The sequence below is a fragment of the Saccoglossus kowalevskii genome, chromosome 18, assembly GCF_978046115.1.
Source record: "Saccoglossus kowalevskii chromosome 18, keSacKowa6.1, whole genome shotgun sequence".
NCBI lineage: Eukaryota > Metazoa > Hemichordata > Enteropneusta > Harrimaniidae > Saccoglossus > Saccoglossus kowalevskii.
This window is the reverse complement of record NC_140658.1, coordinates 17,606,658-17,630,405: the sequence shown is the minus strand read 5'-3', so window position 1 is coordinate 17,630,405 and position 23,748 is coordinate 17,606,658. Positions and strand designations below refer to the sequence as shown.

Below are 23,748 nucleotides of genomic sequence, written 5' to 3'. Positions count from 1 at the left end.
GACAGCAAGTACAGGCATGGATTAATAAATATTAACATTATACACAAAATCTAGATTATTGGACAGGTGTACTTACAGTGCGAGAAACTGTTTTTTTACTGACGAGCAATAAACCTCTTCGGAATTCATGAATTCTTTGATCGGCCAGTTCACTTGCAAGACTCTGTAAAGAAGAGCAACCCAGCCATGCCATGAGTGGCGAACACACAATCAGCACATCACAGTAATCCACAATCTGCGCAGTAAATATGCTCGACCAAATTACAATTAATCACAATATATTATAACTTAAATATTTTACCTCCAAATTAACAAAACACACAAAATCAGTATGTCACGACGCCCTCATCTTGCGAACATTAATCTTCCAGTCCACAAGCTATATTATTTCTATTATATACAATATGAAATCAATCTTCCCCTGTACTATGTCACACAGAAATTATAAATACGTAACAATATTACCGTATTTTTACAGCAATTCAGAGTATACGCCTCACATGCCATTGTAGCTAGTTGGGTTTTGATAAAACCAGAGGCACAATTGTTATGGTATGACCATAGGTGTAAGGGTATGCATTTGTTTATGCAACCCGTGTACAAAGAATAAAACACCACATGGTTAAATCCCAGACTCCCTTAAACACCAGATTGAGATGAATACTTATCTTCGACTATTATAGTTCATCATTAATCTGTACAATCATAAACTTGATAGACACCAAATTATTCATGTTTTGATGTGAAACAGCTTTCATTTGCCTGTTGGTTTAATATTTGATTTGCAAAAACATTAAAATAGTTACTACTCATGCTATACGATTGAGGAAGAAAAGTGAATTTTTAAATAGGTCCTAAAATACAAAAGCAGGATTAAAGGATAGAATCAAAGGATAGAATATGCAATATGGTTATATGGAATATGGTTATATGCAGTATGGTTATATGGAATATGGTTATATGCAATATGGTTATATGGAATATGGTTATTTGGAATATGGTTACATGGAATATGGTTATATGGAATATGGGTATATGGAATATGGTTATATGGAATATGGGTATATGGAATATGGTTATATGGAATATGGTTATATGGAATATGGTTATATGGAATATGGGTATATGCAATATGGGTATATGCAATATGATTATATGGAATATGGTTATATGGAATATGGGTATATGGAATATGGGTATATGCAATATGGTTATATGGAATATGGTTATATGGAATATGGTTATATGCAATATGGTTATATGGAATATGGTTATATGCAGTATGGTTATATGGAATATGGTTATATGGAATATGGTTATATACAATATGGATATATGGAATATGGTTATATGGAATATTGTTATATGCAATATGGTTATATGCAATATGGTTATATGCAATATGGTTATATGGAATATGGTTATATACAATATGGTTATATGCAATATGTTTATATGCAATATGGTTGTATGGAATATGGTTATATGCAATATGGTTATATGCAATATGGTTATATGCAATATGGGTATATGGAATATGGTTATATGCAATATGGGTATATGCAATATGGTTATATGGAATATGGTTATATGCAATATGGTTATATGCAATATGGTTGTATAGAATATGGTTATATGCAATATGGTTATATGCAATATGGTTATATGCAATATGGTTGTATGGAATATGGTTATATGGAATATGGTTATATGCAATATGGGTATATGCAATATGGTTATATGGAATATGGGTATATGCAATATGGTTATATGGAATATGGTTATATGCAATATGGTTATATGGAATATGGTTATATGCAATATGGTTATATGCAATATGGTTATATGCAGTATGGTTATATGGAATATGGTTATATGGAATATGGTTATATGCAATATGGTTATATGCAATATGGTTATATGGAATATGGTTATATGCAATATGGTTATATGCAATATGGTTATATGCAATATGGTTATATGCAATATGGTTATATGGAATATGGTGTTATGCAATATGGTTATATGCAATATGTTTATATGCAATATGGTTGTATGGAATATGGTTATATGCAATATGGTTATATGCAATATGGTTATATGGAATATGGTTATATGGAATATGGTTATATGCAATATGGGTATATGCAATATGGTTATATACAATATGGTTATATGCAATATGGTTATATGCAATATGGTTATATGGAATATGGTTGTATAGAATATGGTTATATGCAATATGGTTATATGCAATATGGTTATATGCAATATGGTTGTATGGAATATGGTTATATGGAATATCGTTATATGGAAAATGGGTATATGGAATTTCCAGGATGGCTTGCCCTTGATGCGGATCAATCGATAAAATTTAAATTGTCATTCAGATATGGTTTGCATGGAAACAACATTTAGTTTTGTTATTTCTAATTTTAAAACGAATGTTCATGCAATTGTAATTTCATGCAATTTGAGAAGTTGTCTTTAATGAAAGGTTATAGCCATTAAATGTTGGTGGCGATTTGGATCAGGTTGTCATGGAAATAATTGTGGTAAATGATCAAAGATTTATAACTAGAAATAAACATTTGTTGGTTTAGATCTGGATTTCGTTGCCATAGAAACATTCGTACTGACTATTCGATGTGAATAAACTAAAAAAGTTAATCTTCAATTTGTATATAGAAGTATAAACTAAACGATTATCATTTTAGAAGTGATCAGAATCCGGTTGATTGTCAGAAAGGATCATCTACGGACCTCTTGAACGAACAAACATATTCAATACTAATTTTTGTTTGTTTTAGATAATAATGCACTCACGACATCACCCAGTAGCATGGCACGAGCAAACCCTAGTGATGTATAACACGTATGACGTCACCAGTCTACTATTTTGACTATCTATGTTGTCACTGGGCGCACGTCACTGACCTGTATAATACTGTTTCGCATTTTCAGAGCAGCAGTTAAAAATTGACAATAGTGCTAAAAAAATAATTGTTACAAGTTTTTCCTGCATAATTCCAAATTCCAATGACATTCAAATGGAACGACTTTGAAAACAAGCGTTTAACCTCAGTAAAATAGTTGGCAGCGCAAACTGATTGCCAATTACACAATCGAAAGTTTGTTTATTTCCATGTAATGTTTCGTAATTTGATTGGTCGATATTAAGTAATTAAATAGCTGAAATGATTTCATCTACGAGTAAATATTGAATGACGGTATTGGTCAATTGTACGTAACATAAATGATTACCTAAACCAATCATGTAGAGAGGAGGAAGCAGACAAGGAAATATCGTACCTTTGGCCAGTGATGTCGATAATGTCCAGTAGTATTTCTTCAATTTATGCAGTGATAAACAAATATTCATGAGTAAAAACATAATAACCAATGAACGGTAAATATGATGTTACAGTTTTTGTTTCTCACTGGAAATTCTTGGTTTGCATTTTACAATTTATGTTATTGTCGTCTGCATAAATCAAGTGAACTACCCAGTAACCATGTTATGATACCATCCATTTGATTCATACAGTATGAAGCACTGATTGGTGCATTAGCAAGCAAATGATTAATGATCATACCGCCTATAATGTGTTTCTCAGCTGTTAAAAAGGAGGGGGGTTTACGACGTTGCAGATGGACGTAAAATGTTATAGCAACACTATTGAAGTGAGTTTCTATACAAGGTAAAAATAATAAACACAATACGATTAATTTTACGTCATTTCGAGTATATTTAATAGATATATAATTATAGTAACATGTTCTAGCATATGTCATCAAAACTAACAATACACATAATCCATGATATGATGTCATATTTGAGAATAATTCAAATTAAAATCGATAAAAACAGATTTATTGTAGTTTTGAATTAATAAGTTTCACATATACCTATTTTTTCTATTAAAACTTTTATAAATAATTGGATTTTTGAAATTCTGCAGTTATAAATGCATAAACAATTCAATGCTATCATTGTAACTTTATTTCCTTCGATACTCCATAATGACGATACCACTTGTTTTAACGAAAATTTGCTTTTTGATGAGGAATAATTCAAAATAAATACATTCTACGATGTTATATTATAAACATAAATGTATAGAATAGTGTAAAATAAACAATTTAGGCATGGAAAAGAGTAAATCTAAAAGCAGCCACACCCATATTACTTTTGGTTCATCTAAAACTCATTGTTGTACATAAGTAAGCTTTCTTTGCTTTGGTCATAAACTAAAACACGAATCGTCTGTACGTCATAGGCGTGGGAAGAATAGCACCATCCTGTATCTGAATGTTTTCACCAGAACGTAGACACCCACATGATACTGCCACTTCTTGGTATTCCAGTTTGAATTTATAAAAACCATCGACACATCCTCGTTTTTTCAGGACAGGTATAGGGTACATGATTTCCTGGCAAGTATGGGATACACTGAGATCACCGTCTTCGTTGATGCAATTGTCGCACGAGCACCTGGCGTGCTCTATTGTGCGTGGAATGCGGTTTGCATCCACCTCCGTAGTATAGTAAAATGGACACGTGCTTGTTACTTCCGGTGGTGCATGGCGCGAAACTGTGTCACCACTGCGGCACTCGGCTTGTTCTTGTGACTCAGGTTCCAGGTTTGCAATGAGTACATCGGCAATTTCGAATGGATGTATTGCAAAATAATCTGTATATGGGTAGAACGCAGTTGAGTATTGTGAAGGATTGTGACAGGTACTGGCACCAAAACTCAGTGGCAAAGAATGACACATAGTAATACACACAGCGAGCAGAATCTGGCAAGAAAGCAAAACAAAATGAAAGATGAGATCTAGTCTAATGAAAATAATCAATGGTTGTAATCGGTAAAGGGTGCGCCAATAGACGGGTTGGGTAAGATTTCTTGATGACGTAGATCTGACATTGGTTCCAGTCACTCTAAGGGTAATTATTTTAATCAAAACACCGCTTACAGCACTGTTCAAATTACTTTGCAATGCTGAATAATAGTGAAATTACAATGAATGATGATAACGAATGTGCGTACTTTCTGTACTTAATATAACATAGGATATGAGCTTTGTGTAGAAATATTAGTGATATATCTAATGGGATCAGAACAAAAAAAAATGTCACTTAAATGTCTACATTTATTCGCTGTCCTAAAGCAAATACAAATCATGTAATTCACGTGTACACCCACTATGTCGTTCTCTGTATAAGCAAGCGACAATAACGTACTTTATACATGTATAAATTAAACAGTACAGAATTATCAGGTGATTTGAAAATATTATGTTCACATAATAAAATGCTAATATTACTATAACTGTAGTATTAGATATTCATTCCACTTACCAGATACATAGTCAGTCTGAGCAGTTATCTATCAACTATTACCAAGATTGAATGTGTTCAAAGTCTGAACAAACTTATGTTTAAACCTTCCTAGCTTCCGTGGTATATATATTAAATATGCTGACCAAAATTAGAACAATTTTATTATCAATACAGTGAAGGGACATGTTGTCGGCGTTTCCGTAAATGTCTCAAAACTACCCTCATAAACTGGAAATTTTCCATCAAAAGTAGTACATGAAGTCATCTAGTCATTTGCAAGAAAATTATCTATTCATGCATCTCCAGACAACGTGACAGGATTTTGGTTGACAGTGTATGCGTGTTCGAATCTCGTGTTGTGTGTTGTTATGTGAATATTGAATTAAATTAAACTAAACTACCCTCATAAACTGGAAATTTCCCAATTGGGTGAATGCACACCAACCAACAAAAGTAGCACATGAGGTCATCAGCAAGAAAACTATCTATCCATGCATATCGATGACAACGTGACATGCTTTTGGTTGACAGTTGATTTGTTAGTTCGTGCGTCTACCTGCAGTGCTAGCACTACGCCTTGTGTGCGTGTTCGAATCTCGTTTTGTGTGTTGTTTTGTGAAAATTCGTTTACCTGGAATTGTTTATTTATTTCGGTGAATTGTATTGTTCTTTCGGGCGTAAAAATGTTTAAAACATTCAAAACTATTTGCGTTTGTTTGTATGGTTATGTGCGTGATTACGTGTGTGCCACGTAATATCAAACAATTATGTCACGGACGGTATATATTAAGCGCTTTTTTTTGGATTATACAAATTCACACTTACAGAAAATTAACTAACAATGAATCTGATATTCATAATCTCATCCAAGATTCACCTATATAACACCTACTGTGGTATATGCGTAGTATTCGAAAGAAAGATATTGTTTTTTGCTTAGCTCCACATTCTCATTGCGAGATGAGGAGGTCAAATTCCTAAAATTGTGGAACTACAAATTGTTGATGTATTTGCTTGGAGGAGTGCTTTTTCCGGACTATTTCAGCAAATTTTCTTAACATTCTTGTGTCAAAAGTATGTTAGCCGCGTTTATCTTCAAGGACAACGTTTTACTCAACGAACGTTTTTAAAAACATAGTGCAAATATACCTACACAGTCACTCATAGTTCCGTGTTTCTCTTGCTATTTGTATTTGCGTGTAGCATATTTTGAGAAGCCGATGAGTTTCTTGAGATTACAACCATTTGACATTTATTTCAATTTAGTAAAGTTATCTTTCATATGCCATTGGATGCACCACACATTACACGATAACGTTTGAACGTAAAGTCAATGTATGTCTGACGTGTTACATGTCATAGAGAGAGTTTCATAAAATAACACGCTGAGTTAATAAGCATACGCTCCAAATTAGTAGCTCTCAGGTCAGAAAAAAATATTATTTTCAAAATAATTCACACTGACTTCCTATGATCAGTTGAATGGAAAAAAGTCGTTTAAGCGATTTCACTAGAAAGGCAGAACTGTAACTACCTTCTGGAAGTGACACTGCGTAGTAAATTCAGTGCAAGTGAGATCATCGTTCAGGCCAATGCCCGCGGCAAACAAGACGATTTACAGTTTAATGGGCGGATCCCTACGCAATGGGAACACGTGGTAATTAGCTGGGTAATTTTAGACTGAAGGGTCAGTATGTCTCATTTCACATGATAAAGGTTTAACTTGATGACGTGGATTTGCAATATCGTGCCACTCCCCAGCTTAGTTAGTTAACATGCTACAATTATTTGATGGTGCCTTAGCCAAGAATTAGGGCGAGGTATTATCTTTGTTGATACATATACAGGTGCGGTGCGTCTGAGGTGGAAACGCACACAATAGAATCACACGTAAAGAAAACACAGGTAATCTACTGGGTCAGGCATGAATGGGGTCGTACGAATTTTTAAAAAAAAAACAGACATATGACTGTGATATAAGATATAATGGTAGTATGGTAGTATAGTTAACTAGTAGCAGGTATAATTAAACAATCCTCCTCATTATAGCCAGCCCCTGAGCAACATGAGATACTAAATGGTTCACGTGAACTGACACGTTAAATACAAGCTATTAGATTTCACGCATGTTTTCCTTCGGTGTATAGGACTGCTGCTCATACGATAATTGGAGCGTATCAGCCGTCGATTAGAGAGACACGTTTATTTTTAACACAAGTGTTAAACATGAGTATGTGTATCATGGATATATTTGTTGGTAATTGTAAATGTTCACTGTAAACTCCAGTAAGCACAGACTGTAGAACAGTGTAACAATGGCCGATACACCAACTTCTATGGTATAAACTTATAGTATACATCATGTGAAACACGATATAGCTACGTTAATACAGTTTACGCACATATGGTATTTAATGTAATATCTATTTAGATAATTCACTATCCAAAATAGGAGTTTATATGTCATGAATATGCGTTATTCGATAGTTTCCGTGAATATTGACTCATGTGCTACTTTTAAGAATTCGAAAAAAAACGGAAATTCCCAGTTTACCTTTTAGAAGCTGTGTGTTCTTCAGACACCATAGGTACTTATAAAACTGTCCCTTTAATAAACATATGAACAAATGGTTCTAATTTTGGCAAACACATCTCGTATATATAGAGTAGAATGTGGGTTATTTTAGTAAAGTTTTTGTCAGACACATTTAGTAAAGTTCGGAATGACTATGTATCTGGTAAGTGCGAAGAATGTCTAATATACTACTCTACTACTAATGATACAACTGTGTTATTGGTTTGTGTTCGCTGCAAATATATTATTTAAATGGCTTGATAAGCAATACTTTCAAACTTACATATATATGGAATGTTATTTTTACTTATTATAGTCGGGCTTAACTAATATTCAGGATGTACCTATCTGACTTGACTATGGGCTGGTACCAGTTCCAAGTCGGCGATCCAACGAATACACGCGTATTTCAGTTGCTAACATGATTCTATATAAACAAGGTCTGCCAATTTCTTTTGCAATCCGTGAAGAAATATTTTTCACGCAGAACTGTTGGAAAAATACAAAACAAATTGGTGACCGAAAATATATGTACTGCGAAAAGTGTGCTTAGAATTGGTGCAATTCACTGTGGTATTACAAAGTTGCTGAGTATATCGATCCAGCGTAGTTTAGAGTTTCTCGCTAAATTAAACCAGGAATGAACACTTGATTTCATGGCTGAAGTGTATAATTTCACTCGTGAAATGGGCACGCTGAGGGAATCAAAGATGCAGCTGAAATTCATCAACACTCTAGTAAAGCAGTCTAGGAGATTAATTTGTTATGCGCTGTTATACACTTTGTGCGAACGTATTGTGTTGTTCAAGTATATTCTTAATTTCTTTAATTTCACGTTTGACGCCCCCATTCCCTAACCATATTTGTGTTTAATGTATCTATGTTTGAAAAGATACTTTTGTAATTTATTCGTACAGAAAGTGTGTATGTAAGTGTGGTCCGAATATCAAATACCACAAAATGTATATGTATGATGATTGGAATAATGCCAGCAGTTCTACAGTTCACCGATATGTAGGGACGTTTTTACGAGAAGTTTATTATCATTGACCCGCTGGCGAAGACGTTTACTTCGCTAATTCGCTATACCCACCCATCCCTATTGCCACCTACATATGGTGCGGTTTTTTCAATAATGGGTACGATAAACGCCACAAATAGTAATAATATTAAGTTACGTTTCATCTCATCTCGAACATATATGTCTATATAAATATATATAATTGCATTTTTGCTTTCCCGGTAGATTCTGCTCGCTGTGTGTCTTACGATGTGTCATTCTTCGCCACTGAATTCTGGTGCCGGTACCTGTCACAATCCTTCACAATACTCAACTACGTTGTACCCATATACAGATTATTTTGCAATACGTCCATTCGAAATTACCGATGTACTCATTTCAGATCAGGAACAAGCGCCACAAAGTCAATCTGTGTGCTCCAACCGTGACACCGTTCCATTTCATGCACCACCGGAGGTAAAAAGCACGTGCCCTTTTTACTATACAATGGAGGAGGATGCAGACCGCATTCCACGTACAATAGCGCACGCCAAATGTTCATGTGAAAAATGCATCAAGGAAGATGGTGATCTAAGTGTATTACATACCTGCCAGGAAATTATGTACCCAGTACCGGTCTTGAAAAGACGAGGATGTGCTGATGGTTTATATAAATTCAAACTGGAACACCAACAGGTAGCTGTATCATGTGGGTGTCAACGTGCCGGTGTCAACACCCATAGACACAACAGACACAGACTGCCCCCTTCTATGAAGTAGACAATTTAATGTAATACAGGTACTATTAGAACTAATTGTTTTGCAGTTCAATTTACGATATTTCTATGATGAGCTTTACCTGGATAAAGTGCGATTTGTTCTGCTTGTTATCACGTGATTTACTTGTGTCACATCTGCGTGATATTCTGAGTAGAATTAGTATCTCTCGCCGAAACAGTATTTCTGATCTCTAAATATTTCCGTAGTCAGTAATTATGTGAGCATTTTTCAAACATCCCTTGTATCAAGGGAAGTCGTTGTAGAAAACAGTTTAATTGTACTCTTAATTATGTTGTATCCTTCGTCTCGAAGGCAGTGTAGTTACAATGATTTCATTGAACATTTAGGGAGTGTTAAAAGTTGGCATTATATAATAGAAATTTTAAATCCTGCTTTCAAAATGTAATAATTTTTGCAGTGTTTTGTTAGTTTGAATTACCTATATATTCAGTCCAACACACCGTTGAACAGAATGTCAATAAATCATGTTGTACCTAAAAATGTCGCCATTAATACACGTCTGTTATCAACTATATTTTTGAAATTCTAATTGTACGATAAGTGGCGTACTTTTGGATGTTCGATATGGTTTGATTCGAGTTGCTGTTGCTAATATACTAATGAGTTATTATTATTATTATTATTATTATTATTATTATTATTATTATTATTATTATTATTATATCATTCAATTGAATATAAATAAATGAGCATGTTGACTTTATATCCGAACAGCTTGTGGGTGAACTCGATCATTTCTATTGTATTCTTACAAAACAGTACGTCGTTGTATCTAATTACGTACAACAAGTAAAACAGTCTGCCGTTGATGCTTGCCAATGTATGGTCTTATCAAACTGAAAACCAATCAAACACTAGCTTAGGTGTCCGCTTGCAACGTGTTGTTTACGAACATGAAAAGAAGTTACCGCATTTGCGAATATCAGTCACATGTGCTGGTTGATTGGTTATTGTATTTATGGTTGATTGGTTAAGTTTTCACGTGAGTATTGTAATATCCGCTTGTGGGAAGTTGTGGTAATATCAGGTTTGTTAGCGAGGTATACATTTTATAGCAATCGTGGAGAAGTTTGAATGGAACGTATACTGCCCTAAGGCCGGCGCTGTATCGTAATTGGTGAACACTCCAGCACATCAAAAACGATTGGTCCGTATCGCGCTATTCACTGAAACGATTCGTGTCGTTATGGTTGCATGCTTGGATTAAGTGCACACTCTTAATGATGCGTATAGTAGTTTGTAACTTCCTCATGTTTTGTTTTCGCAACCGATCCCACCTATTACATACCAATCAACCGTATTCGCCAATGCATTACAGAATATTACAGAACTTTCCATCACTGAGCATTATACCACACCAAGTGCGTGTACTATGTTTTTTTCCTGTTCTTTTGTTTAAGTTTACTACCAAAATGTTATATGCCGTCCATCTATAAAAAAACACCACAAAACCCCACTCACCCAATTATTTACATCTCCGTTTTATTCTTTAGAATGATTACAATCCGATTAAATCGGGAGTGTTTATTGATTATAAAAAATCACGAGATATTAATTTAAAAACGAATATTCGTCTCTACATGCCCTTTCCCTTCATGTCTACCCAGTATTGATCACATTTGCGAAATTCAGTGATTCATCATGAAATGTAGCTACTGCCACGATATCGATGAAACCCCACTGTGACTCAAAATATCAGTAGTGACTTGGTAAACATATGGTAGTTATATTTAGTCGTCAAGGTGAAACACTTGACTTGAGATGGCTTCTTTAGCATGATTACGCCATGTTGTGAATTACAGTTTTTAGTGATGCTAAAACAGGTAAAACAAAAGAGACTGTGATGTTATATGTTACACTGGTCAAAACAATATTAAAGAGCATTAATAATTTTGTACATTCGATAGAGATGTGAATTAAATCATTCCCTTTGACTGATTTGACAAAGGTCGCTGTTTCGTAAACCGGATTAAACCGGATAGGAAGCAACCAGTGGAATATGCTTTATGCAATCGTATTCAGTCGGCGTAAAAGTGATAACACAATGAAATTACCTACATTTACTATATAGAAACGCCATCCTGAATAGAATCGAATCTAAAATAAAGAGATAAGTTGAGAAACGGGGGTTTTCAGATTGCTGCAAACACTAAACGCTAAGCCAGCCTCTAACAAAATCCTACCACATTTGTCACATTTCCGTGAAAAGGTCAATACCGAATACCTCATTACACGAAAAACATGAGAATGAGAAACCCAAATTGTCGCTCAATTGTAAGGTAGTAACGTATATTTGGGCAGTGCGTTATTTGCCGTTTGAGTTTGAGAACACACGTTAAAACCATTAGCTAGCTCATAGCTAGACTTAGACATAAAAGGGACATGCATGGCCACCTAATCCCTTATTTTCTTGTTTTTGTCTGCTGCCAATAAGAATTGTTTCAAAAAAATCACTGTGATTTCCCATATCCGCCAAGTTGAAGATGCTGTTTATGTTTTCCATTACCAAGCAGTAGTTCGAGTAAAATGTCAGTAGCAAAGCTGTTTCAACCACTAACTGCAATATTTAACGAAAAGGACGCTTTTCAATCATACTTCCCGAATTACGTTTTGCCGTTAAATAAAATATTGTGTCGTTACTTATCCAGTTTTTAAATAGAGTTGCCAAAAATGTACTAATACAAATTAGCATTGCCAAAATTGGTAATATATTGTGCATCTTCGAGAAAACTAACCGCTAAAAATGAATAAGGAATCCAGTTCACACAAATTATACCACTCTAGCTCACGTGTACCATTGTTCTAAGCGTTCATTTATTATTACTATAACACCTATTGTTTTTATGCTGATTAGTGAACCTTCACGGTTACATTGATATTCAAATTAGTAAACCTTACAGTTTTATGCATAGACTTAATTAATGTATGAATAAAACTGTAAGGTTTATAATTTGAATATCAATGTAACCATGAAGGTTCACTAATTTACATATGATACGTAACACCACGTCCCTCAATGAAATATTCAAGACAGATGGAAGGTGTTTTAAGGCACCTGCTTTTAATGAATTCATCAGTACAAACACAATATTTACTTGTTTATCGCCATGTTGAATTTGAATAGAAATGTCTTGAAAGGAACATTTATATTCACTTTGAATAGTGGTCGTTATTGGTTGCGTACGATGAGGTGATGACACGTGTTCTTTTTGGTCCTTGATACCAAGTTCAACCACTGGATTTGGCGGCTGCAGAGCATCAGACACTGTTTTCTGCAGTGAAGTGCTGGTTCGCTTGTATGTGCGCAGACCATCATCATCAGAGCGGTGCCCGGTGCGTTCTTTGATAAGTTGCTCATCGAAGCCTTTCTCGTATAGAGAAGTGGCTGATGTAACCTCGAAATAACATAAAATGTAATCAGTTATACATTAACAAAAGTCAGCATTTCAAGCTCGCAATCCCTGTGCATAATTACCAAAACTTAATATTCTATTGCCTCGTACAACAAAACAGACGACCAAACGTGTATTATTAACTTACTTAATAAACGTGATTGCAATTGTAACACATACTAACCTTGCCAGAATGACCTGTGTGGTATTCTGTTATGCCTGCCAGATCACACATTCTCGACGAATATTGGCGTAGAGTATTAATCCCGATCTTTTGCTTAGAATATTTCAATGTCCCACCCTTGCTGACACAGAGGCGTAGGTGAAATGGACAAGATAGGGGGTAGACAATTCAAGTACATTGTCAGTAGTTTTATCACACAACGCAGATTTATTGGATTACTATACTGGCGAACGTTTTTGTATGGTACTTTTCTTGCATTGTATAGCCCGCTTTGATTGTTCTTACCTGGCCGGCCACGAAACTCGATATATTCCCCATCTTTGTCCGTCCCTTTAACAAAATGTTCAATTGTGATATTCGAATGTACATCGACTGCTCGACTTAGTGCAAATATTATACACACATAGAAATAGGCAGCATAGCTCAAACTAGTTGCTATATCCAGGGAAATACCTTCTTCCACAACTTTTCTTCATCATCGTCAGTGTATGGTGCTGTCGCTTCTGCAAACCTATCCCGCGTTTGTCAATATTCTTCAAATCGCCATCGAGCGTTTTATGGAATTCGATGAATTCTAAACATTGTGTAGATCAGGACGTAGACATTCATCGTTGAATATCACTACACAGCACGCGGAGACTACTGGACGGGTATTCGGTGCCGTCTTGTCTGCGCACCTCCACGACGAAACGACACAATCAGAAGGTTAGCTCTTTCGCATGTATCTCGTGGCACAATCTTGGTACTGTAATAAACGATTCGTTACTGGAAACACCATACTTTTCAACACGCTCATTTCTGCCACGTCCCCATGCATCCCAAATATAGACGCCCAGTTGGTTGACTTACGTGTGTTTGCAGGAATGCGTGATTCTTCTGTTGCAGTCAATTGTTCCTTACTAACCCGAAGTGCAAATCTATCACGCTCTTGTTTCTTGTTAGCGTGAATCAAATTAAGAACAGAAACTTTCAATTTCGGAAGTATACTCAGAGTCGAAGAGAAGATCATGCCACCAATCACAGGTTCTAGTTGAGAATTCAGCTTTATGTTTATTACCTGATTTACCATTTCATGAATTATTCACTTCATAACTGTGTTTTCCATTCACGTATTATTTAACACTTTTCCAACTTGTTGAAATTGTTCTCAACTATCGCCAGTCGACCTAAAGTTTCTTTCGTTTAACATCATGTCAAATTGTTTGTAATAAGACTTTTAGTCTAAACCATTGGTGTGTTCACTAATTAAATTTTGCAAGGTAAACTCACTGTCATAGTCTGTTCTAGGAATCTTAGTTACCTATGGGATACCATGCTAAATAAACTTGTCAACTTTCCGAGATTGAGTTTCTGTTGATTGCTGTTTAGTGCTTGGTCTAGGCTAACACTGCAGTACGTATCGTAAGCTAAGTTAGTTGTACGAATTGTAAATTTAGCAATTTCACTATGTATGTTATTCTTTTGCTGGCTTAGAAGCTTGTCCAAATTACGTCTCGCTATTAGCCAATCACAGTGCCCTCGTACGATGCACTGTGTCTACATACTATTAGTTTAATCTACAATAATGACCTAGAAGAGTTAAGATAAAATGATGGATAATTCAACTAATTGGTATAACCTTTATTATATTGCACTACGCCATTATAATGCATATTTTCGTGGTATATTTCAGTCTCACTGTGATCAAAACACATTGATCAATCAATCGATCAATATTACCGAATTATATCCGTATTCACAATTTGCTAGACAAAACATATGTTGTAACATAGTGAAGTTTGCAAAGTCTTCAGGAGTATTTATCATAACACGGATGTACATATTGCCGGCTGCATTTTTACGTGCATTCATGTATAAAAGATGCGACATTTAGAAAAAATAGGACATTTCCCTTCTTTTGACAATTTGGCCAGAATGTCTTATGGGAATGACAATGTCATTGTTACAGTTCCGCACATATAGTTTAATGTGTTTTAATATTTTAAGAATCATAACACTTGAGTGTTACATTGTCGGGAGTGGTAACGTTCAGTCATTCCCTTGGCCAAATATACGTTCGCAGTTAAATGTCTCCTTGTCAAGAACGCCCTCACCGACAGCTGAATGATTTCTCACATTCTGTGTAAGACAGCAAACAATGAGCTATGTAGTCAAAACTCTCAAATGATGTTCATTAATTTTGAAATATTTGCATGTAGTATATAAATGTAGATATGTATAACATATCTACCAAAGCTACCCCAACTTTGTTCCAAGTAGAAACCTTAAATGAATCAAAAATAGAAAGCAGTTATGTTTATTCCTCACACGGCCTATTTCATACGATGGTTTTGGAAGTGTGGAATTATGTAGGAAATTCTTTTATTTTATCGATTGAGGATTGATATTTTTTTTGGTAACCACCCTTTGTTGCAATAGCATAGAAATATCACTAGAAATATCACACCCAACACACAACTTGGGTTAACACTGCATCCCCAACTTGAGGTGTTTTATACCAGTCAAACTAACACGTTAAAAGCATGCTGCATTTTGTCTGTTTTCAGTTTCAATGTGCGTTGTTTCTAACAGATTACTTATCTGCTCAGATTAATTGTACATATATCCCCCATTCATAATGGTAAAACTTTTGCTGATTGCACCAGCTTTTTATGAGTCTTTGTACCGAGTCAACATAACCAACAGCAATGTTTCTTCTGATTTCTTGTGTGTTCACATCACCAAAGAAATCACTTCATGTTTTCCTATATTGCCACAAATAGCAAAGTCTCTAAAGACTAAGTTTTGTATTTAGAATCTGCTGGTCGCAATGAGCATCATACACATCGTAATTTCTTTATCTGTTATTATTTGTTTTTTATGTTGTTTGTGGGATTTCTTATACTATTAGCGAAGAATAATTTGTGAGCGCGTATTCAAAACACTGTACAGCATTCTTTAAATTTGCTAAACAACCGATTTTACATGGACAATACCGCCATGCAATTAAAAACATATATTGGGGTAGGGTATAATTATAAATAAATAAATAAATAAATAAATAAATAAATAAATAAATAAATAAATAAATAAATAAATAAATAAATAAATAAATAAATAAATAAATAAATAAATAAATAAATAAATAAATAAATAAATAAAATGACAAATGCTAGATTCATTTAAGATTTTCGTGAGTCGCACAAGGAACGCCACATATAGTAACTTGTATGTAAACAACGTGGCGTCAATAATCAAAATGACGAACAGCAATAAGCTGGTATACATGAATCCTACTTCACCTCCCCTAAAAATTGTTCTCTATACAATGTTAAAATCAATAACTCGGAAACGGGGATGCATATTGCAAATTTGCAAACAAATATTCTACATTGTTTGGCAAATGGCATGTACACAGTATATTGCACAATCCGCAGATTTATCTGGTGCGTGAATCGTCCGAACGTATGTGTCACGTTCATGCGTCAACGTAATTCTATGGGAGTTTTCAGCAAGCAACTGAAAGACAAATGCTCGGGAATAGCAAGATGTTGTAGGCATTGCCTAACCTCGCCAACAGAAACATAAATATACATTAATATGATAGATACAATATTACTTCATAGCGAATTAAGTAACCAAAGAACACTGCGCTACACTGTGTAACTTTATGTTAAAAACCATTACTAGCTCGTATGTCTGATGTATTGAATGTTTCCAATAGTTTCCCCTTCTTGTATATTTCTCAACAGTTCCAATTATAACTAATAATTAGGGACTATATGCATAGGAGATTTCTCTTAATATGTCCCTAAGTTATAACGTCAATACATATGCAATTTAGTAAATAATCTTTTCACTAATAATTGCCTTTTTTATTGTATTGAGTATTGAATTGCCTGTAATTCATGATCGTAGTTTTCACACATATATTCTATCAATTGAATGTTAGCATGTATTCCAATATATTCCAATTACACTAAACACACTTCTTTTTATAATTACGTGTGTGCACGTTTTTCAATTATTGTATCTCAACAGTTCATCAAATCAACTTCTTGGATAAACGTGTTTCAATCAGTTTGACGCAGTCGGTGACGACACATATATGACAGACCTGCCGCATTTCATTTCATCCGAGATTTAAAATATTTAACCATACTGAATCAATAGATCTGAATAACCTGTCATTTCAACTGTGCAATCACAACCGTAAAGCTGTGCCAAGCTACAATTCATTGTTGATACGCGCCTTGAATAGCCGAACAGCGTGCGGCAGGCTCATTTCATGAGAAAATTCAACTGTGTGTATTGGAATATTTACATTTTACACAAAACAAAAGAAAACGCCGGAGAGATGACAAACAATTAATATAAATTATTTGATGCCTACGTGGACATAGGTATCGATTTTCGAGTTAACGTCAGTTGAATTAAAATAATTGGTTTTCGGTGAGATCCTTACTTTAATCCCACACAACCAATTGTTATATAATGCGACACATCTTAAAATGTATTATTCCCATGTTAACATAACAGTTTTTGATTCGCCATGATTAACTATGTTTTTTCATACACGATTTTGTTTGCCACAAATTCCCATGCAATTTATACAGTACTCATTACGTGAACACGATTGCGTGAATCATTTAAAAATTCGGAGCCCGACCCTTACATATTCACAAACCCGGATATGCTCGCACACAAACCGACAAAACATATAAAATAAAACTAAATAAACACATGTGTTTCTCAATACTGATTCAAAGCAATTGCGTTGTGAATAAAGTGATGTTAGATAATTTTCAATGGTTACTGGAATAAGTTTGTAAAAATATTATTTGTATGCTATATGTAGAATAAAACATGAAAACAATAAATTTAACAAAAAAAGCTCGATGACTGTTATGATCATGTATATTACATCTACAATCTCTCGAATAAAAATGGAAAGATCTGACGCATGCCTGCTGAGTAGTGCTAATTTGATTGATTATTTTGATATCAGAATGTATACACTAATTTGCATATCAATAGATGAATAGTGATGTTTCTGCGTTAATTTTTTAATGGTCATAAATTCTTCTGTGAATAGTGTTTTGACGCCCAGTAAATCGTAAGTGATAGGTCTTCACAACAATTAGAGTGTTTATTTATGCCCGAAAAAACAAATCGTAAAAAAGCAAGACTGTGTGATCCCGATAATATTGGTCAGTCTTTTTTACATAAAAGTTTAAACCTAAGAAAATGCCCCTTACTGTTGGCAAAACGCTTTTTTAGATCCGTCGATGCTATTAATTATTAAATTTATATTGTTTGGATACCCATACTATAAGAGGATTATCGTGGTACATGAGTGATTAAAGTGAAGTACAGAATATGCCAATCTGCATCCCTAAATTATAGCTTACATACTTAAAATAAAACAATTATTGTTTAGAAGATTGATTACGAAATAATCGTTTTAAATCCCATCTTTATTACAAATGCGAACGCTACTGACGTCAACTTTTGGGAAATATATATAAGAAGACAAATATACCACTAGTTCTCGTACATTTCCAGTTACAAGAAGAAACGTCCATCTTTTATAATGGTTCTGAGTAAGAAGTTGTGCATTGCATTGGTCTTTGGTAATTATTTACTACTTTTATATATTGTTAAATGAATGTTGTCTGTTTGTCTATATGTGGGTATTGATGATTTATGTACCATAAACGTTTTGTTCAGAGGATTGGAGATAAGAATATTTTAAATTCGATCAGTCTTCGAAAGTAATTGTATCACGTTACTTGTACTATGTATGTATGTATTATTTGCTATTTTAGCCCACTGCAAAGAACGTGTACAGACATTTCAGATCTGCTGTTGCGTCATGATAAAACTTCTAAGAGGTTTTCTTTTGCAACTAGCAGCGTGCACAGATTGGTCTCATTCATGTCAAGTAACATAATTTACTTAACTGTTATTTATCGTTTGCTTCTAGTCACAATTGCTTCTCACCTTTTTACTCGTCGTACAATGGTATTGATTGGTTCTCCCTCGCGCTCAGTAGCAAAATGCTCTAATTTGGTTCCCTTTGCATACAGTACAGCCATACAGTGGTATAAGTTGTATCTCGTGGCAAAGTGCTATGATTTAATATCATACACGCGTCTCATAACAAACGAGTAATGCTTGTGTCTACTGACAAAATGCTATGAATTATGTGTCACTCGCGTCTTATCCTGAAGTTCTCCATTTTTTATTTGTGTCTCATCGCAATCTGCTCTAAATTGATCTAGCCTCAACATGTTCTAAATTGGTTTTCAAACGTGTATCGTCGTAATTGTTCTAGTCGAAAATTGCACGCCTACTCGTAACGTGGTCTGAAGTATTACTCAATCGTGTTTTTGTGAAGTGCTTTAAATGTTTCCTCATTTACATTTCGTCGCATACAGTGCCTTTAATTTATTCATACTCATAGGAATTGTGAACAGCCACAACCCTGATTAACTGTGTTGTCATAGTGGTGTCGGCTGCCCACTCAATCACTGTAATAATTGCTACGTCTATATTAAAATGGGTCTTACTAGTGTGACACAATGCACTCGTTACGTAATAATACGCCAGTGATAACCAACATTTGATTTTCCGTACATGTGAATTTGGCTAAAATAAAAAATAGACATTATACTTACAGATATTTGGTATTATTTGTTAGGTCAGAGTGTCTGTATGGACAGTCGAAGACCGACAATAAATAAAATGATTTAAATTGAATGTTCCTCATTACGTCACCCTGCATAATTTGTATTTCTTAGGTTTGTTTCTAAGTCAAAGAATTCGATAAAGCAAATTAAGTCTCGTTATATATCGTCGGTCAAGGGTAAACTGTTATTAATTACTGATCGTCAATTTTTATGTTAAAGAGAATATATTTTTATTCTTTTTTATTTTCTTTCAATTTTGTTATTTGTTATTGGAAAAAGATTTAAATGCTTTGAAATTTTGAAATAAACACAAATGAATGATTATCCACCCTCTTAGCATATACCCTCACACAAACCTGGCGTCAAAGGAGCTCTTCGTCTCTTGAGGGCGCGATTTATATTAGTCTGAATACGAATGTAAATCAACTACAACGTTTGTTTTCTCAGGACTTCACTGCATACTACAAGTGACACTTTATGCACATTGCCTCGATATAGAAAAGGAGATGATTGTTAATATTCATAACAATTTCCGACGGAATGCTGGGATGCATTGTGGGATACGAGATGGTTTAGTGTTCATGAACAAACTTGTAAGTAAAGCATGAGTATACCCACAGCGCACAAGTCGTAATCACACGGCAAGAAGATTACGACATAATTTGTTTGTCTGCATATTGTTCTATTTTTGTTTTAGATTTGGGATACATACCTTGAATTAAAAGCACGTGACTTCGCTACTTGCAATAATATAACAAATAATCGTGCCATCAATTTGGATATTTACGATGATTTCTTTGGTGAGGTGAATCCACAAGTTTCTGGTTGGAATCTAGCTTTTGGTCATGACATGTCTGTTGAAAATCTTATTGAAAGTTGGTTCAAACAAGCTGATGTTTACAGTTGTGAATGGGAATCTTGTAAACCGCAGAATGAGCGATGTGAGGACTTTCTTCAGGTGAGAGACAGAATAAAATTTATCAAATATTAATCAGTGCTAATTGTCCTATTCATATGTCATGTTCAAGATTGTCAAGTTGATTTGTCAGAACGTGGAATAATAATGTCTGGGAGTCGATAATTAGAATCAGGAAAAAATTGAATGACCTTCAGAGAAATTATTAAACACTTCGCCAATTATGGTGATTTAGTATCTTTATTTTAGATTGAATCTATTTATATAATACATATAATTGAAACAAAGAGTTTAATGTACTACAGTTTTTTTTAGCTTGGCATAATCTGTGTGGTAATAATTTTCAGCTTGTCTGGTCCGAAGCATCTCGAGTTGGATGCAGTGTTAACCCGAGTTGTATACACGATGGAGAGTCTGGAATATTCCTAGTTTGCTATTACGATAAAGGGTACGTACAGTTATACTTTTTACATATTCAATGGAGAAAACATTGTTAACAAATTATTTTATTTTCATTACGACGCTATGAATCAACCCCACTATATAAATCAGTTACTTTTGTTTATCACATAGATGGACACCATTCAAACCACCATTCCAAATCGGGAATAAGTGTTCTCAGTGTGACAATGGGTATGGATTTTGTGAAGACGGCTTATGTGGCAAGTTTATTATTTGTTCTATAACTCATTTAATATGGAACAGGAAATCAATTAACATTACATCAGAATTAATCAAATCACATTACATCAAATCATATCATCCATTATATCGTTGTGTGTATTATCATATAATGACATATTGTAATGGAAACCTGTGCTTTATTACATTATTAAACTACGATATTTGTTAACCTAGGTAGACCTTTCGGGTCGCCAGGTAGTGGTGGAATATTCCACTCCATATATGTATTAGATGTACGCCTATTACAGATATTAGCCTATCGGGTTGAGTATATAATATCACATGACTATTTTTGATTGACATGTACACACTCTGTAATTCTGTTCGAGCAGCATGGCGTTGATGTGATGGTTCATGGAGAATATAACTACTCTGTTTTCATCCACAATCCGTGTGTGAATTGTTTTATTTAGATAACATCGTGAAGTGGTTGAACCGAGGCGGTACCAGGATCCCCCTGAGAAGAAAGTGCGTGCTGTGTGTCCGCCAAAACACCGTGCGACACGGTATCGCGGTAGAAAGTGTCGTCGTTTATCGCCCCTAAATTACTAGGCCGGGTAATTTTCTTTTTGTAGTGGAGCCCCGAATAAATTCCATTACAATATTTTATAATGAGAGTTATGATTCACATTCTAATTAATTATTTAAGTTTCACCATCTATTTATTTATAGTTTCGGGTTGCATGAATAGTGACGCTACACAATGCGGTAAGTTTTTTTTTTTTGTTTCGAAAAAAGTAACTCAAAGAACAAAACTACTTCATAAATGTATTATAATGTATGTTTGGCTAGACACAATTGACTCATAGCATTGTTTAATGTTTTACAGAATGTAAGAAATCATGCCATCATCCTGGAATTGGTGAAGGCGTTCTTCACAGGGAAACATGTACATGTGCATGTATATTCGGTATGGGACACGATTGTGAAGGTGAGAGTTATGTTGATTTCCTACCTGCATTGCGCCAAAACATCAAGAGATTTGCTGATTGATAATTAAAACAACAAATTGGCCGATATTATTCACTGCTGTATGTTTTGTTATGTTAACGTTAGGTTTTTCCATTTTTTTCATAGACGTATGTGAAAATTCAGCTGAAAATTCGTTCATTTGTGACATAATGAATACACCACAGGAATGTGCAAATTCCATGACGTTGCAACAATTGTATTGCCCTGCTAATTGTGACTACGGATGCAGACGGGCAAGGATGATAAACTGACTTGCTGACGGACTGACATTTCTATTCCCTAGCCTTATTAGTTTAACAAACATCGGTGTCTGTATGAGATTTTCTTAGGTAATTGTATTGCTGTTATTCAGTTATTAAATATCGCAATTTGAAAATGTATGCTCATTGTTACGTCATGTTCGTTTCACCTGTGCCTGAGTGCGCAGAGAGGACGTTCAATGCTGTGTGGATGTATGTATACTAAGTAGTTACACACGCTTTTTTATCAGTTGTTCAGCATCGTGAATTCTCACATTTTGAAAGTTACTTTTCGGGTTATCGACAATTCTATTCATGTAATTCTCAATCACAATTATAAAAAAACACTATGGTATATTACAAGTTATTATAATAGAATATCTATCCTGGAATGTGCACAGATGTTCACATACAAACTATGGACAGTATTTTAAAGGTATAATGAATACGTTATAGATCGTGCATTAATCAGGTTCTGTAACAGATTATATACTGATCACAGCAGTCATCACAGAATTCAAATCTATCCCCACATTTCATCCCTCACAAGTCCTATTCGATACTGTTAAGGAACTAATTTCATTTTATCGACTGAGGATTGATATTTTTGCGGTAACCGTGAATTGTTATAATAACATACTATAAATAGCCCGGTCACTGCACAACTTTGGTTAACGAGATTCAACTCGAGATTTGTTTTTTGACCAGACAAGCTAAAATGCTTTAAAAAAACTAAAGATTGTATAAAAGCATGCTGCATTTTGTTTGCCTGTTTTCCATTACGATGTGCTACGTTTCTAACAGAATACATTGCTGTCCAAGATTAATTGCACTGAATAGTAATTTGTTCATATATCCCCCATTCATAATGGTAAAACTTTTGCTGATTGCACCAGTTTTTATGTGTCTTTGCGTTGAGTCAAAATATCACCAAAAGCTATGTTTCTACTGGTTTCCTATTGATTCA

At 34.5% G+C, this 23,748-nt stretch overlaps 2 protein-coding genes across 2 annotated transcripts; both read left to right on the top strand.

Moving 5' to 3' along the window:
* The first annotated feature begins 9,192 nt into the window (after positions 1 to 9,192).
* LOC146731641 (interleukin-17F-like) lies at positions 9,193 to 9,702 on the top strand. The gene has a single exon (XM_085492972.1). It carries the CDS (start codon positions 9,193 to 9,195, stop codon positions 9,700 to 9,702), a length of 510 nt encoding a protein of 169 aa, XP_085349098.1.
* Positions 9,703 to 18,854: 9,152 nt separating this feature from the next.
* Positions 18,855 to 22,922, top strand: LOC102806115 (peptidase inhibitor R3HDML-like). Its single transcript, XM_078013764.2, has 8 exons — positions 18,855 to 18,911; positions 20,418 to 20,563; positions 20,668 to 20,928; positions 21,234 to 21,334; positions 21,460 to 21,548; positions 22,243 to 22,278; positions 22,400 to 22,501; positions 22,648 to 22,922. Exons 1-8 carry the CDS (start codon positions 18,872 to 18,874, stop codon positions 22,791 to 22,793), a joined length of 921 nt encoding a protein of 306 aa, XP_077869890.2. The 5' UTR covers positions 18,855 to 18,871; the 3' UTR covers positions 22,794 to 22,922.
* The last annotated feature ends 826 nt before the right edge of the window (positions 22,923 to 23,748 follow it).

Coding starts and splice junctions, on each gene's coding strand:
- LOC146731641 (XM_085492972.1), top strand. CDS start 9,193: ATGTGTCATTCTTCGCCACTGAATTCTGGTGCCGGTACCTGTCACAAT.
- LOC102806115 (XM_078013764.2), top strand. CDS start 18,872: ATGGTTCTGAGTAAGAAGTTGTGCATTGCATTGGTCTTTG. Junction 18,912..20,417: donor GTGCATTGCATTGGTCTTTG/GTAATTATTTAC, acceptor TTGTTTTCTCAG/GACTTCACTGCATACTACAA. Junction 22,502..22,647: donor TATGGGACACGATTGTGAAG/GTGAGAGTTATG, acceptor TTTTTTTCATAG/ACGTATGTGAAAATTCAGCT.